Source organism: Corvus moneduloides, chromosome 4, assembly GCF_009650955.1.
Source record: "Corvus moneduloides isolate bCorMon1 chromosome 4, bCorMon1.pri, whole genome shotgun sequence".
In the NCBI taxonomy this organism is placed as follows: Eukaryota; Metazoa; Chordata; class Aves; order Passeriformes; family Corvidae; genus Corvus; species Corvus moneduloides.
This window is the reverse complement of record NC_045479.1, coordinates 1,805,698-1,821,702: the sequence shown is the minus strand read 5'-3', so window position 1 is coordinate 1,821,702 and position 16,005 is coordinate 1,805,698. Positions and strand designations below refer to the sequence as shown.

The following is a 16,005-nucleotide window of genomic DNA, read 5'->3' as shown; positions in this document are numbered from 1 at the left end:
ATAATTTCAAAAAAGTATCTCACAGCTGTCAAAAATTTTACCCATTTTTAAAGTTTTATTACCTACTTTCATCAAAGACCTGGAGAGCTCTTCAGCTAATTGATTTGAAATGGCTGCATAAAAATTATCTAGATCAACCATGTGTTCAAAGCCTCTTTTCCCATAACTTAAAAATTAACAGATTTCGAAATCTGCAAGAGTATCAGCCACATATCTGGCCGTCAGTTTTCAAATCCCCCAGTTTATTTTGGCTAAAATTTTGAATGGAAAAAATGTAAGGAAATTTGCACCAGGCAGTGATTAGGAAGATACAAGTCGGGATCCTTGTCAATAGGAAAGTAAAAGATGTTTATACCTATTCCAAGGGAACTGATTCTAAGCCAGCAGCTGGTCTGTCCCAAACAATAACTCAATAGCACGTAATTATTTGATGCTAAAATTCACAGAAGAGGAATGCAGTTGGAGTAGCAAAGAAAAATTTTTCCCTCACTACTTCTCACCACAAAGAGTAGCGGCTACCAAAGTAAAGAATACACTTGTCTGAAAATCACCAAAGTCTCTCTGGAGCTCTTCAAACAGCAAGAGGTTCCCATGGGAAGAGATGAGCAATAAAACGCAGGGCAGAAGCAGTGAATCTGCTAATGAGACCACACATGAGCCTGACTCTCCTGGGGTTCTGGTAAAGCATAAAGGAGGCCATGACGCACAGTCTGTAGTGGCTCAATTAAATGTTGCATTTTCCAGGTGTTCACATCACAATCAATTGCTTGGGCAAATCCACTTGCCTAAAAGCACTTGAGGTGTTTTGCTAAAAACATAATTCTCAGAGCACTCTTGGCGCTTTGTTTAGCAGTGCTTTCTTTTAATGTTTCTTCAATTATCTCACCAAAACCCTGTGGAAATCAACCTCATAACACCACGGACTCCCCGGATATTGTCAGTGATTAATGTAGGCATGGAAGAGCAAACGACTTTGACAGGTGAGTAACTTGCAGGTGCTACCCTGGCTGATGGAGTCTGTAGCTCTGGGGTTGCCATCTCATACTGTCCAAGGGAGATTTGTAACCACTCCACACTGGATTCTCAAAGACCTGGCATGCTGCAGTGGCAGGTGTCAAAACTAACTACTTTGTTGAACAGCTTTACTGCCAAGAGGTGATAGGAACCTTGCATTAATTTATGAGAAAACATGCAAGTTTCAAGTTTAACTGCAGGTTTTGATGGCTTGTGTCACACCCAATGTAGATTGTTAGTTATAATCACTAAACAATCTGGGATAGACACAGGCATAATGGTTTGGAAGTCTGATACAAATAAAAGGTTGCTGCAGCACCTGCTTGTCTTCAGCCAGGAAATACAAAGCAGAAGGTTCCTGTTTGATCTGCAAAACGGCTTCATTTAATGTGCCTTTTGTTGTTGTTGTTGTTGCTGATAAATTACTTCCCTTCACAATCCTTTGCACATGGTGATTGTTTATTACTGTTCTTGCCAAAGGCATCATAGTCTACAAATTCAATGCCTTCTGTGTAATCAGCTCCTCTGCTCAATTATTTGCACCTTCTCTTTCCACATTTCTAGCCAAAATCTTTGGTTTTAAACCTACTTCAAAGAACTTATCTTCATTAAGGAAAGTGCTAGAGGACTTTTTTTAAGATTAATGGTATTAATCTCTAATGGCTGGACAAGTTCCAGTTTCACTTATTACATCTTTATAGACAGAAATTCTCCCCAAAGCGCCCCAAATGCTTCCTGCCCTGAAGAATGTCACATCACTGGAATTCTCATTCATCCTGTTTGTTATACTCCCTCAGAAACAGGTTTCACAGGGCCCTCTGGGATCTTTGCAAAGTGTGGTGCTGTATAAAATACATAGTATTTCTTTTCCGAGTCTCATTAAAACCTGTCTGACTCTGTCATTTGAGCTGGGGGAAGGGGGGGGTTGGGGGAGGGGGGGTTGGTTTTTTTTTTTTACTAATCACTCAGGAAGGAAAACCTCTGAGCCATTTTACCTGATCAGTCACCTTCTGCAAGCTCTTTCAAGGTAATGTACAGCCATTGACCACAGTCCTAAACATTGCCTCAGGCACCCAGCATGGAGAGCATACACAGAAGAGGTGATACTGTTCTGTGATCAGGGTACAGTAAAGGTTTTTACTCCCACTCCTATTTTTGAAAGTTTTTCTTCCCTATGTCTCATGCAAGGGGCTGAAAATGTCAGGATAATTTGATGAGCACCTCAGAGTAAAGAGACTATTCAGTAGGACCTTTGCATATCCTAACAACAAGAAGTTAGTCGAAAATATAATTAGAAAAATTTTCAATTGCTTTGCTGTCCTTTGGTAAGAAAACTATTCTTTGAGGATAGATCTGGAACTCCTTAGTTGGATGAGAAAGTCCCCAATGCTAAAATTCTCACAGCAATCCCCAAGAGCTTCTAACAGCCAAAGTGTATTACTTGTCTCTGGTTCTTTGATGTGGAATGGGTACTCAAGGTTTGTTCTGGCAGTGGGTTTCCTACTCATTTATGTTCTTACCAAGCCTGTTCCTAGGACTGGCAACAAAAAGAAGAGGAAAATTAATGTCAAGAAATGAATAATCCATAGCAGTAGAGTAGCATAGTTAAAGCAATTAAAATTTTATAGGCAGTAAAACTGGGATGCCTTATTAGTTAACAGCAGATGTCTTCCCTCTTTCTACCCGTCATTGACTGCAAGCTACATATTTACAGTAATTGCTGCTGGGACTGGCTCTCCTCTGAGTCAGTCCAGGCACCAAGTGGCCCAGGGTTGGAGTATTTATGTTAGCATAAATAAAGTATTAAAGGAGCATTTGGCCAAGGCTCAGTGAGAGTAGTTGAGGACTCATTTCACCAAGAGTTTTTAAGTAACTTTGCTTTGCAGCACAATATTAAGGGTTGGAAATGTATTCTCTGTTGGACTGTAAGAATCATTTAAGATTTTAAGGTGATGTGGTATGTCCTAATCCTATTTATACGTTTTGGCTTGCTTTTTTAAACAGTATTTTCCTTTTAGCAGATGAAAATGCATTTTTTTGGGATACATTTTTTAAAAATTTCTTTTAGAAAGGAAAACATTTCATGCTTCTAAACACTGGGCAGGGTGAGGGGGAAGATGACACGTGTTTGTGGGGTTTTGGGCAGCTTTGGGATTTTTTGAGACTGACAAGGTTAGCATTTACTCATGAAATGTGCCTGAAGAAGCAGCAGCAGCTGGTTTCCTGGGGCTGCACCTCAGAGTTCTGTGGTTGTTGGATGGTTTGAAGACTGGCCCACAAACCTGCTGTGTTGTCAGTGTAAAGGTGGGCCCATGCACGAAGATTACTCTTGCCACACCTATTCACTCTGGCTAGACAAGGCTTTGTAAGTGTAATTAATTTAACCTGTGCTTTAGAAATTAAGGTGGTCTGGTTTCTAATTTCCTGTAACTAATTCAAAGTAGGAATGTAAAGAAAACAGACCTCAAGGAACAAGCTTCAGTCTGGTTCTTTGTTCTGTAGCTGCTTTAAAGCTGTTTCAATTCTGTTTGTTTCAATTACAGAATAAGTAGGCAATTTCTTTTAGGACTATAGGAAAGCAAAACCTTTCTTGTCTGGTTGATTGTCTAGCAAGCTTCCAATGGGTTTTGTGTCATTGTGCTATGGGAGGCACAGAAAAGTGACCAGCAAGAGGTGTCATGTCCTGTGTTGGAATTGGTAGTGATTTGTTTCTCATGTCTCAGTTCTTGGTAGTGAATTGTGGTAGGTGATGTACTGCATTGCCTTTCCATGTGATATCCATGGCCTGCAAGGCCTAGAAGACTAAAAAATTCCTACCTGGATGAGACTTCCTTTTCTGTCAGATTAACTTACTGAATTTTAGAGAGGATCCAGTATTCATTTACTCTGAGCATCTTGAAAAGTATTGTAGAGAACATAAGTACGATCATTTCTGAGGAACTGCTATCATTGGGTCATAAAGGAATGGTGACACTCTTCTGGAGGAGTAAGAAAACTTTCCATAATGGAAAATACCTCCCCAGGGTGGTGTTGGGGAAGTTCCAGTTAAGATATCAGCATCTATAAAGAAGTCAGAGAAGGCTCTACAATAAAATTTCAGTAGAAGCCCAAATGTGGTAAAAACTTGATACGGAGGTTTTACAATGAACCAAAAATCCAGGAAAGGTGAGAGGATTGCACTAAATCTTGTGGTCCTTGTTCCTCAAAGCACTTCTGCTTTCTGAACTACGTAGAACCAGCCCATAGGTACTTTTCTGTGTGTGGAGGACAATGCTCTGGTGTTCATCAATACAATTTGTAGCATAATGGGGTCTTGGAGGATTATGGCATTAAGGAATTTTTTTAACAAATTTATGGATCTGATCATGAAACTTCACTTATTTTAAAGGACAGTGGGGTAAACATTACCAGTGGCAGAATAACTGGAATCTGTGTCAGAAATCTTTGAAAGCAACAAGGTCAGCAATGAAGATTAAAGGTCATGCAAAACTAGTACAGATCCCGTATTGTGTAAACTCAGTTTTCCTAATAATTGAAGGAAACGGCCTGGAAGCTGTTCTCTTAAAGAGGCTGAAAGAGCTCATAATCACTAAGTCTCCTAATCACTAATTACTGTGGACTATTAGGCACCCTGATATCTCTTAGAAAAGGGGAAAATAGAGTTCCAAGTTTCCAAACCAAAGAAGGATATAAGACACTTTAAAGTACAAAATGTGAATTATGTGTAGTGTAATAAAGTTCCAGCCGCATTAAGAACTCAAAATGGAGAAATAACAAAGGAAAGGGTAATTTGTATTAAATCTAGGAAAGCAGAAGCCTGCTCTGTGTTTGGCTATGTGAGTGAGGGTTTAGCTGCCATGGGAACCTGCTATACTGCAGAGGGTGGGAGACAACAAGAAGGGAAAAGGAAGAAGAATTTCTAACTTCAATACCTTTTCTGTTTATATAATCAAAGCCTACAGGGTAGCAGAAGACAGGATTTACAGCCTCTCTCTGCTCAAGAAACTACGGGGGAGCTAGTCACGTTCTTCACCTTTACCCAAACTTGCAAATAAATGTTTCAGTAGCTGTGACTTTGCGGCAGGAAAAGCTCAGGGTGGGAATGAAGTCTGCAAAATTTTCCTTTCCTTTCCTTGTGGCAAAGGACTTGACTGACTGTCCCATGCAATTCTGTCCTCCCCCTGAATGGATCTTTTCACTCTGGTTTTACATCATGTTGATAGGGACTTTGCCCTGGGGATTTTGGGGAGCAGGGTGTACTGGGCATAAGGACCAAGGACTGGATAAGGAGTCTTTGTGAATCACCTGTTCACCCTCCAGTCTGTCTTCTTTCATGCACTCTCCGTTTTCTTTTTTTTTTTCCAAGTCCATTCCCCCTTGAAGTCTTTTGTTTCCTGGGATTGAGCAATTAAGAAGATCAGAGTTTTGGTTTTTTCCTCTCCACAAAGCTTTGTCACGTGCCTCATCAAACTTACAGCAACTTGCAAAGAAAAATACTCCCTGGGAGCTGTTTAGATGCTCTTCATGATTCCCATCTAGGGCACCCGGCATCTTTGCTTTGCTGGTGTGCCCAGTGTCCTGGAATTGATAAGAGGGGACAGAGGAAGAAAAACCTGAGGAGGTGGGGGAGGAGGATGGGTGGCAGGCAAATAGCAAATGCTCAGGCAAAACAAGAGACAAAACGAGTTCCCCCACCCCTATTGGTTTTCTTTCTCTACCTCCAGTATAAGATGTACATCCCCAGAGAGGGTAATTTCTAAGAGGAGGTTTTCCCCTCCAGTTTTTCCCCCTTCTAATCTGGGACCAGTGCCTGTGCATGCAAGTGTGGGTATGCATAAGCAGTAGAGGAAGCTTACCTGTGAAAACTAGTAGACATCATCTCTGGGGATTCCTGCTGCCAGGTAAGATTCAGCTTTTCTTCTTCTCTTTGTTGCTTCACTTTTCAGAGAGGATGTCCTTTAGCTGGGTTCATGGGTGAACAGTCTTCTGTGTCCACCCAGTCCAGCAAGTGCAGCTCCTGTGCCTGTGGGCTGACACACGGCAAAGGCATGGCTAAGGAGGCTTACTGCAGAGTGGAGGAGTTTCCAGAGGGGAAGGAGGTTTTTTCATTGCCTGGAGTTTGGATGAGTGAAGGGGCACTTCAGGAACTGCCTGGAGGTGTCTTAGCCTGCTGAATGCATGCTCAGGGACAGGTCTGTCCCTGCACCTGACCATCAGGCACAGGTCCACATGCCAGCCCTGGGGAGGGTGAGTGCCCCTGCCACCCGAGCTGTGTCACAGGTGAGCTACCGGGCGTGCTTTTGGTGGAATGGAAAGCAGAGCCACCAGAGAGGGCTCCCACACCCCAGGCAGCTGGAGCCAGGGATGGAAGGAGGGGTCTGAGCCCCAGCTGTGAGCCCAGGGGACAGTCAGGGACAAGGTGTGAGCAGCTGTCCTTAAGGAAGAGTGTCACCCACCTGCACTTACTCAGTTGTTATAGGTGTGATATAGGTGGAGTGCTGCAGTGGATGATCATAAACTCTTCAGAAGGGACAGGCACAGAGGGAGAGGCAGTGGGAGTGCCTTACACTAGGGGGTGTTTTGATTTGTAGAGCTTAATGATGGTGATAGTAGGGACAGCTGTTTATGGGTAGGAGTCAGTGGAAAGGCCAGCAAGGCAGATGTCATGGTGAGAGTCTGCTAGAAATACAGCACAGCAGAGAGGAAGTGAGGTCTAAGAGGTCCACACCATCTAGGAGGCTCCTGCAGCATGTGGAAGAAAGCTGCCTGGCACAGCTGGTGACAGAGCCAGTGAGGGCAGGTGTCCCACTGGACCTGTTTGTGAACTGAGAAGCACTGGGAGGTGATGTGGCATTTGCAGGCTATCTAGGGCACAGTGATCAGGAAATGAAAGAGATTTAATCCTTGGAGAAGTAAGGAGGGGAGCTCAGCAAACTGCCACTTTCGACTCTGGAGGGAAGACTTCGACCTGTTTAGGAAACTGGTTGACAGAGCTCCTTTGGAGGCAGTTCTGAGGGGAAAAGGGGTCAAGGAAGGCTGGACACTCTTCAAGAAAGAAATCTTAAAGGTGCAGGAGCAGGCCAATGGCATCATGGTCTGTATCAGCAATAGCGTGGCCAGCAGGACCAAGGCAGTGATTGCCCCCTTGTAGTAAGCACTGGTGAAGCCATACCTCAAATCTTGTGTTCAGTTCTGGGCTCCTCACTGCAAGGACATTGAGGTGTTTTAGTGTGTCTAGAAAAGGGCAATGGAGCTGGGGAAGGATCTGGAGCACAAGTCGTGTGAGGAGCACCTGAGGGAGCTGGGGGTGTTTACCATGGAGAAAAAGAGGATCAGGTGGGACCCTGAAAGGAGGCTGTAGCGAGGGGAGGGTCAGGCTCTTCTCCTGAGTAACAGTGGATAGGACAAGAGAGAACAGGTTCAAGTTGCACCAGGGAGGTTTAGATTGGATACCAGGAAAATCTTTCCTGAAAGGATTGTCATGCACTGGAATGGGCTGCCCAGTTGAAGTGGTTGAGTCGCCATCCTGGTGAGGTATTTAAAAGATGGGCGGATGTGTCACTTAGGGACAGAGTTTAGTGGTGGACCTCTCAGTGCTGGGTCTACAGTTGGACTCTATGATCTTAGGGGTCTTTTCCAACCTAAACAATTCTATGATTCTATGATTACATTTTTCTGACATTCTAGCCATGTTTAGAAAGGAAGTGCTTACACAGCCTCTGTCCTCATTTTCTGTGTCACTAGAGAAATATGGTATCCCAGATAAGGTAGAAACCTGAGGCTATCACTATACCCAATTCAGTAACAGACCATCCTTACCAGCTAGATATTTTCTTGGATAAAACCAGAGATGTCCCTCACCTCCTTCCAGAATTGACAGTATATTAGGAATACTCCCAGTATAACACCGATGGTGCCAAAAGTATTTGAGTGCCAAATTTGTGATTACAGTGAAACAGCCCTGTGTATTCTGGTTTCACTAAAGAGGAAGGATCAAAACTAATAGTGCAGTTGGCTGTGGTTACTCTGGGTACCTTTCTCTGCACTCTGTCTCGTGTTAAAAGTTTCCATCAGAGGCATTGTCAGGGCAACCAAACTGATGCACTGAGATACATGGTTGCATGTGACTGAAAACTTACCAACCTTCTTAAAGGCATCCCACAAGAGCAGCTGGGGATATATTAAAGTCTGTAGAACCTGTATGAATATCAGACCTTCTTTGCACTCTTCAATTTGACATCCAGAGTCAGAAGATAAATGTTAATAATTTTTATACTGTAATAATTTGTATACTGCTGAGCAAAAGTTTTGTTTAAGCTCTGCTGTCCTTTTGAGATTTGTACCAGCTCAGCGGTACACAAACTTGCATGCTGCTGTCAAGCATCAGTGCATCATATTCAACCCCCACACCACCACAGCAATCTTTTTTTTTGTTCTGACCAATCCTGCATATGGAGTGCAGTGGAGGGGACCCTCCACCTCTGCCAGACCTTCTCTAGTTGGATGTTGCTTTGCTCAGAGATAAGGACAATTCATTTAGCTGTGGTGCATATGTTTTCCTTTTCCAGGTTTTGGGTTTTTTTAATTCCAAAATTGCCATAAATATGCAGAGCATTTCAAACCTTACAGTAAAGGCTAGTTGATGTGCTTACATGGCACACCCTATGTGATTGTCACAAAATAATTTATCCTCATGCAACTGCTGTAGGTACATGCTGTCTTTCCCCATTGTACAGGTTCAGAAATGGGGCAGAGAGAGGCAGTGTGACTTGTCCCAACACATCAAGGAAGCCAGAAGCAGAACAGGAATATGTGCAATAAGTGTTCAGCAAGCACAAAAAAATTTTATTTTTTATGGCAAAAACGTCTCTGTGCTCTTTAGTGTTGATAAGAAAATACATTAGAGTTCTTGTCAGGACAGCGTCAAATGCAAATATTTCTCTTATATGTAGTCATAGCTCTTATTTTAAATGATGGAGAGACCTTGGTGAAAATTTTGGTGCCACAATCAAAGTCCTTTTGTCTTGTTCATACATGAAAAGAGCCTGTGAGCAAATCTTAGCATCTAAAGATATACTTTTGTTATTTTCACTTGTATTTGTGGTAAAACAAGTGCTTATTTGGGAAGCCATGAAAACATATGTATCCAGAGGTATATACATATACATAAAACCATACATATTTTTAACTTATGTAAGATCTGTGTTTCAGACAAACATATAAGAACAGGAACTTTTCTTATTCATATTTTCAGGCAGCAGTTCTGTAAAACATAGGACTGCCTAAAAGTGAACACAGATGCTGATTTCATAAATATTTGCAGATCTGATTTAGAGATTGAAATTAAGAACAAAGTACTGCAGTATGTAACTAGAGATTTAGGAATTACTGATATCTTTTGTTTTCAAAGTGCAGTATTTAGGTTTTCTTTACTTCTTTGTATTTACCTGCAAAGAAGCAAATTCACATTTTTCCTGAAACAATTGACCACTGAGCCCTAAGACTCTATGTAAAATGGTAAAGGGAACTAAACCTCTTTATTCTTGTGTAACTCATTAGCTAAAATCAGATGATTAGAGCTAATGTTTCCATCTAAAACAATTCAAGTGCCTCATTAATGGGGATAGATTTCCTTTGATCTAATTACTTAATGTCCCAAATATATGGGAAATTCAGAGATCAGCGCTGAGAAATCTCTGCAGACCTGGTCACATCTAGAAACGTGAATTTACATGTAGACTTCAGAAATATTGTTTGAAATGATAATGAGCCTTGTTTAGTCTGCTGGCCATGCTTGGTCAAATGTTTAGTGAAATCACATTGATGATAGCTAGAGAATGAAGATGATGGCTGTTTGCTGAGTATGATTTAATCTCCATTATTATAGGCAAGTGGATTGCAAATTTCCATAATTAAACATCCAGTGCACTGGTCAGATTCTTTTGTAAAGTCTGGTAATTGTTGTTGTTGGGAAAACAGTCCAGCAGGGTGTTGCTGTCACATGATGAGCTTTTGAGGCTGAGCTAATAGGATGCCCTTTTAAAATGTTCTTCATGTTTTCTGCTTTAGAAGCAGAGGATACCATCATGGAGATTTCATCAAAAGAAAATACTCACTTTTTCTCAAACAACACAATCTTTCCTGTGGACCGCTCTTCATTCAAATCTGAATCATCCGCATCCAAGGAAAAACAGTCGTGTTGTGGAGGTATAAAGGTAAAGTAAGAGAAGTTTGAATTTTCCAGTAAGGACTTAGAAAATCTCTCTGGTTTTTTGGTGGTTTTTTTTTTTTTTTTTGGTGAATGATCCCTTTTTAGGTTCTGATTATGTCTTGCTGAGTCAGTATGAAATTATTAGAGGTATTTCTAAGTCACAAGAAAATCTTTTTCAGATCTCTTTTTGCCTAACATTTGACAGTCATCAAATATAATTTGTTGGTTGAGGCTTGCATATTATGAGATCTTCAAGAGCCATCCTGAAAAGTCCCTCTATCTTCCTTATTGCACCACCCGAAGTTAAGAACAGAGCAGACAGATACCACAGGCTGTCAGTACAGACTGCTTAAGACTGTAGCCGTGGTAGTCTCCTGGGCTCTCCAAAGTTGTATTTGTATTATGGTCTGTGTGTTTTGAGTGCTATATTATTAAAGCATTATTGTAATATTCCTTATTCAAGAGAACTCTGCATGAGGTGACTAAGAAATGCAGCTGCAGAAGCATCACCACTGTATCTACATTTCTCTCACCCCCAAGAAGTTTTTCCTGGAGGTAATGGGAGGTCCCTGCTTTGAGCCTCACAATGTAGCTCTGCCTACCTGCTGGTGGGATCTGCACCTCGGAGGAGCATTGCTCCCTGCTCGGGACACAGGGGCACAGCAGGCAGCACAAAGCTTTGCCTACTGCCTCTACCTTATTTCCAAAATGCTGACACACTCTCTTGGCTGAGGTCTCAAAAATCACCATACTATGGTGAGATGATTTGAGTTACTCAGAAAATGAGTTTTCAGCCTTGGCCCGTTCTTTTCATCATGCACAGTCTTTTCTTCTGTTGCTTTTCCCCCTCACTCACACACACATCTACTTTCAGATATTAATCCAGCTCCCAGTACAGCCAATGACATCAGCAACAGTTGCCCTGAAGTCTAGAAATTTTGAATTTTTTTGTTTTGAAATAGAAGATGAGTTGTATTAATTAAATTTTGTACCATAATCTAATTCTATCATTGCTCCTTCATTTGCTACAACAATAATCCAATCCCCTCAATGAATAAAACTTGTCACAGATTAGCCAGTCAGGAATCATCTTATTAGCTCCAGAAATAGAGAAGCAATAATATTTCAGCTCAGTTTCTTTCTCTTTAAAGAAGTTGTGTCTTCTGGGAACCCAAACCAATGTAACTTACGTATTCCTGTCCGAACTTAGAAAACCTCTCTTTTTTTGTGAACTAACCCTTTTTGAGTTCTGATTAGATCTTGCTGAGTCAGAATAAAATTATTTAAGCTATCTCTAAATCATGAAAAAGTCCGCTTCAGGTTTTGCTTAATGTGTTAAGAAAATAATACGCAGATTCAACAGGTTGTTTTTACCAATTATCAACATTTCTTATCAACCTTCCTGTGTCTTAAAATTGCCTGTATTAACCAGATAGATGTGGTGAAATATCTGCTCACAAGCACTGACAAACCAGAGCAGAATGTGAAATCATCTGTACCTTTCTGTCCCAGCCCTAAATCGGGAGTGTCTTTCCACCACTGCACACCTGGGACAGTTGCAAATCCTGTGAAAAAACTTGTGCTAAAGACACACAGAAGCTTTTCAAGTTGTATTTTACCTATACAACTTTCCTGTAAAAAAAAAAATGTGCTCTCACATTGCTATTTAAAATCCAAGGGCATAAACATACAGAAAATGTAAAATATTACGGCAATATTTGTACTAGAGACTTCATTGAGACCTGCTGCTGTAGGAAAAAAGAACCAGAGAGGGGCTGTGCAAGTTTATTTACCCACAACTGTTTCTGAAGGAGGGATAGCCAGCACTGGATAAAGTGTATTGAACATGACACAGAGATATATTTGAACACAAAAATTTGCATTCAGCAGTGATGTTATTACCACTGCACCTTGTCAGATGAGATGCTGTAAGGAGTTTCGCACTGGAGGTGAGTACATTGCTCAGAGAACCTGTGTACTGGGAGTGTGATTGTCAGAGAGGATAAGGAGAAGCACAGGGCTCTAGACCTCTATTCATATGAAATGTTACTGTCTCTCTTAATTTCTGGGACTGGGCTTTACAGAAAGCATCCATATTCATATTCATATTGAGTCAACACCGCCTGTACCTGAGGGTAGAAAGCAATGTTGTGGTTTCCATGACCAATTGCACTGTGCACGACTATCCCTGGAACTCATAAACTCTACAGGGCTGCATTCAGTGAGGGCAAATTTAGGCAATAGAGCTGCAGGAGCAAACAGATGGTGCTAAGGACCCTGCACTCCCACAATATGCATTTCAGACCAGCCCTCATCTTCCAGTTTAATTTTGTGGAAAAGGGGCTCAGTGTCCACCTTTGAAATATGTACCAAAGCACTGTGAAGGGAGATGGAGTTTAATGTCCAAAGCCCACTCCTGGTTCAGAAGAACATGCTAAAACAGATACAGTGATAACTGAGAGAAAACTGTCTCTACATAACAAAAGGATGGGAGAAGTCTGTCCCCAGGAAAATGCAAGGTGCACTCTAAGGAAAATGCAAGAGATCTTGTAGGGGAAGGACGAGCCTAGAAGAGAATTGCTTGGCAGGTCACTGTTCAACTCACGAAGCATGTAATATTTCAAAATGTCCAAAAACTCACTTCCCCACCAAGCCACACTTAGCATTTACCGTTATGGTTACTGTGTAAGATACTGCCTCCTTAGGAAATCACCAGTTTCTGTCTTTCAACTGAGCAGTAGCTTTGGCATCTACCTGAAATGAGCGGTGGTTGAGAGTCAATTCAGTTTTTATCAATATTGCTCATAAGAGATAGACAAATTAGCAATCTAGCATTTAATAAGATGTAGGAGAACTATTGATGTGGTTATTTGGCAAAAGAAGAGGTAGGAATGCAAAACTTGTTTAAAAATAATTCATAATATCTTCTGTACTGCCTGATTTTATTCACTGTCATTTTTTTCACAGATATTTCTTGGTGCATTGTCTTTTGTTTATTTTGCTAAAGCACTGTCAGGAAGTTATCTAAAAAGTACTATCACGCAAATAGAAAGAAGATTTGACATCCCTTCCTCTTTGGTTGGTGCTATTGATGGAAGTTTTGAAATTGGTATGTGCTGTAGAAACCCATTTTTATTTTCAGAAAAAAGAGTGATGCAATCTGTTGTGAAGAATGATTGTATGAATCTCCCTGAACCATAAAACTGAGCAAGATTCACCTGGTAAAAATAAGTGGGACTATCAGTATGATTACATTCAATAGGACAGGGTTGCTAATACAACCAATTCAGCATAGAAATAAAAAAATTGTGATTTGATAAGCTTAGCATGTGGCTAATTCATACTAATAGAAATTTTGAATGTTGAATGAGAATTTGCCTGCCCAGATTTCTGCAGGCAGAAATCCACCTCCCCCACCAGTGTTTGTCCTTTGTGATTTATTAAGCAGCAGGAGGACAAAGCTCTAGCTGTAATCTACATTTCTTGTCTGGTCCCTCTCCTTCCCTCTCACACTAAGGTTTCCAGCATGTCATTGTCTCTTACAATTTCAGATTACTGAATTTATCTCATGGGTGTTCAGTGGACTGTGGTACTCACAGGAATGAAATATTAGCCTAAGTGTATAAAACTCTGATTTCTCCGTTTTCTGCTTTTCTGGTTATTTGCTCTCTTCAGCTGGCACAGTCTTTCTCCTCTTTTCCAGCAGTTTATCCAAAGGTTTATGGTTTTCCTATCACAGAAGGCATTGGGCTCCTGTAGAATGCCTGGAAAGAGGGAGAAAGACCAACCCCATCAGCCCTCTCTCCCTGAAATCAGTGCCTATACTACATACTAGGAATTGTTATTTTAGGGGATCTCTTATCAACAAGCGGTAAAACTCAATTTTCCTTTTGTACTCTCAAAGGGAACCTCCTAATCATAATTCTTGTGAGCTACTTTGGAGCAAAGCTTCACAGGCCAAGAATAATTGGAGCAGGCTGCTTAATTATGTCAGCTGGAACATTCCTAATTGCAATGCCCCAGTTCTTCATGGGACGGTAAGTGCAAAGAGATCAGTGTTTTCCAGCTGGGCTGTGCACACTGAATGGCAGCTCAGTAAAATATTTAGGCATTGATTATGAAGATGGGAATAGGCATATGGGGATGCGGTTACTTAATTTTTTTTTTTTTTTTTTGTGAAAAGATTTATTACTGTAAAGCAAATAATTTAATGTGTACTATTTTCAGTAGTAATCAACTTATTTTTTTATTAGTCTCTGATCTTGACTGGCCACATTTTGATATGGTTTAGGAATTGTTGAAATGTCAGTGAAGAAGTGATGACTAAACTCAAGAAGACAATCTGAGTACCAATCACAAGCCAGAGGATACACCATTGTCTGATAATCTCTTAGTCCAAATTCATGTATCATAGTAGAGCAAAGTGCCTGCTAAACTGAAATGAATCGCTGACAAAAAAAGAACCAACAGGACAATTGTCATGTACTGCTGCAGTATAAATAGAGCTCTGTTTATCCCCTGTAAACTATCACTGGTGATGGATCCAGATGGATTCATATGGATGCAGATGAAATTTGCATTTAAGTGCTATAAGCCTATCTGGTAGTAGCAGATCTGATTGCTTTTTCTTATCAGTACTTGTGAATAAATACAACTTCATTTTCTAAACAGATACCGATACGAAAGATTCCCTTCCACCATCAATTCGACTGCTATCATCTCTCCATGTCTGCAGGATAAAAACCAAACTCCACTCTCAGCCTTGGAAAAATCTCAAGCAAAAATAAATTCAGGTGAGAATGTTAAATATTGGGGCTGGTAGTGCTCACTATCATCAATGTTTCCCAAATCCTTCTGTCAGGAGATCCCAGTTTTTGTTAGAAGTGAAAGAGTTTTCTAAAAAGGGATGTGGTAACAAATTTATAAAACCGGCAAAACTGTAGTATCTTTGAGACAGCTCATGCTAAAAATTTGTCTACCTTAAGCTGTTTCACAGTTTTCCTACTGTTTCTCCTACAACAGAAGTATTTTAGGAGCCCTGAGCTTTCAGTGTCAAACTGTTGTTACAAACACATCGTTGTTGTCTCTTGTTGTGTACACAGGATGTGAAAAGGAAGCAGGCTCTTCCATGTGGATCTATGTTTTACTCGGAAATCTTTTGCGTGGAATAGGTGAAACCCCCATCCAGCCCCTGGGAATTACATACATCGATGATTATGCTGTTGAAGAGAATGCTGCCTTATACATTGGTAAAGTAAATATTGGGTTTTTTCCTAATGGATTTTTCCCCAGAGGAGACTGAGTCATTCTGAATAATGGAATGAATGTTATTGAATTAAGTTGCCCTGATTGTTTTGTTTGCATAATTTCCAATATTAAAGTTTATTTAACAGTCATGTACACTCAAGGGACCAAGTTCCCATTTAATTATACCAGCACAGTTCCATTATCTTAATTTGGTGAAAGAATTTGACCTTGGGTTCCTGCTGTTACCCTAATCTTCCTAATTCTTCTGGATGTGGACTGCTGAGCCTCTGTGCACATTCAGTTCTCTGGAAAGTGATAAAAACATGCACTCTTTTAAGCACTTAAAATAGAATTTCAGTGAGCACTCAAAACATTCCCTCCAGATTCATGTGGAATTATAAGCAATAGTGCTGAAACTTTAGAAAGTTGGTAGCACTGTTTTCTTGTGTTCATTGTCTGACCACTGCACATTCACCAGAAATATTACCTAAAAAATCCTATCTCATCAGCATCTGCTCTTGACAAGTTTCCAG

The 16,005-nt window shown here is 40.8% G+C and overlaps 1 protein-coding gene and 1 long non-coding RNA gene across 9 annotated transcripts in view; one reads left to right on the top strand and one right to left on the bottom strand.

The window, feature by feature from the left end:
- LOC116443269 overlaps positions 1-6,111 on the bottom strand; it is a 33,690-nt gene extending 27,579 nt beyond the window's left edge. Inside the window, exon 1 of the long non-coding RNA XR_004239797.1 lies at positions 5,871-6,111. This is a non-coding gene — a long non-coding RNA (uncharacterized LOC116443269). The remainder of the gene's footprint in view (positions 1-5,870) is intronic.
- LOC116443267 (solute carrier organic anion transporter family member 1C1-like) overlaps positions 5,508-16,005 on the top strand; it is a 53,031-nt gene continuing 42,533 nt past the window's right edge. For 2 of the 8 annotated variants that reach the window (XM_032107322.1, XM_032107316.1), the window contains exons 1-6: positions 5,511-5,915; positions 10,084-10,229; positions 13,193-13,334; positions 14,130-14,262; positions 14,897-15,018; positions 15,328-15,474. In XM_032107322.1, the coding sequence (XP_031963213.1) occupies positions 5,831-5,915; positions 10,084-10,229; positions 13,193-13,334; positions 14,130-14,262; positions 14,897-15,018; positions 15,328-15,474 (775 nt within the window). In that variant the 5' untranslated portion in view covers positions 5,511-5,830. Of the gene's footprint in view, positions 5,916-6,194; positions 6,295-10,083; positions 10,230-13,192; positions 13,335-14,129; positions 14,263-14,896; positions 15,019-15,327; positions 15,475-16,005 lie in introns of those variants that run through there. The other 6 variants (XM_032107321.1, XM_032107319.1, XM_032107323.1 and 3 more) reach the window with 5 other exon arrangements.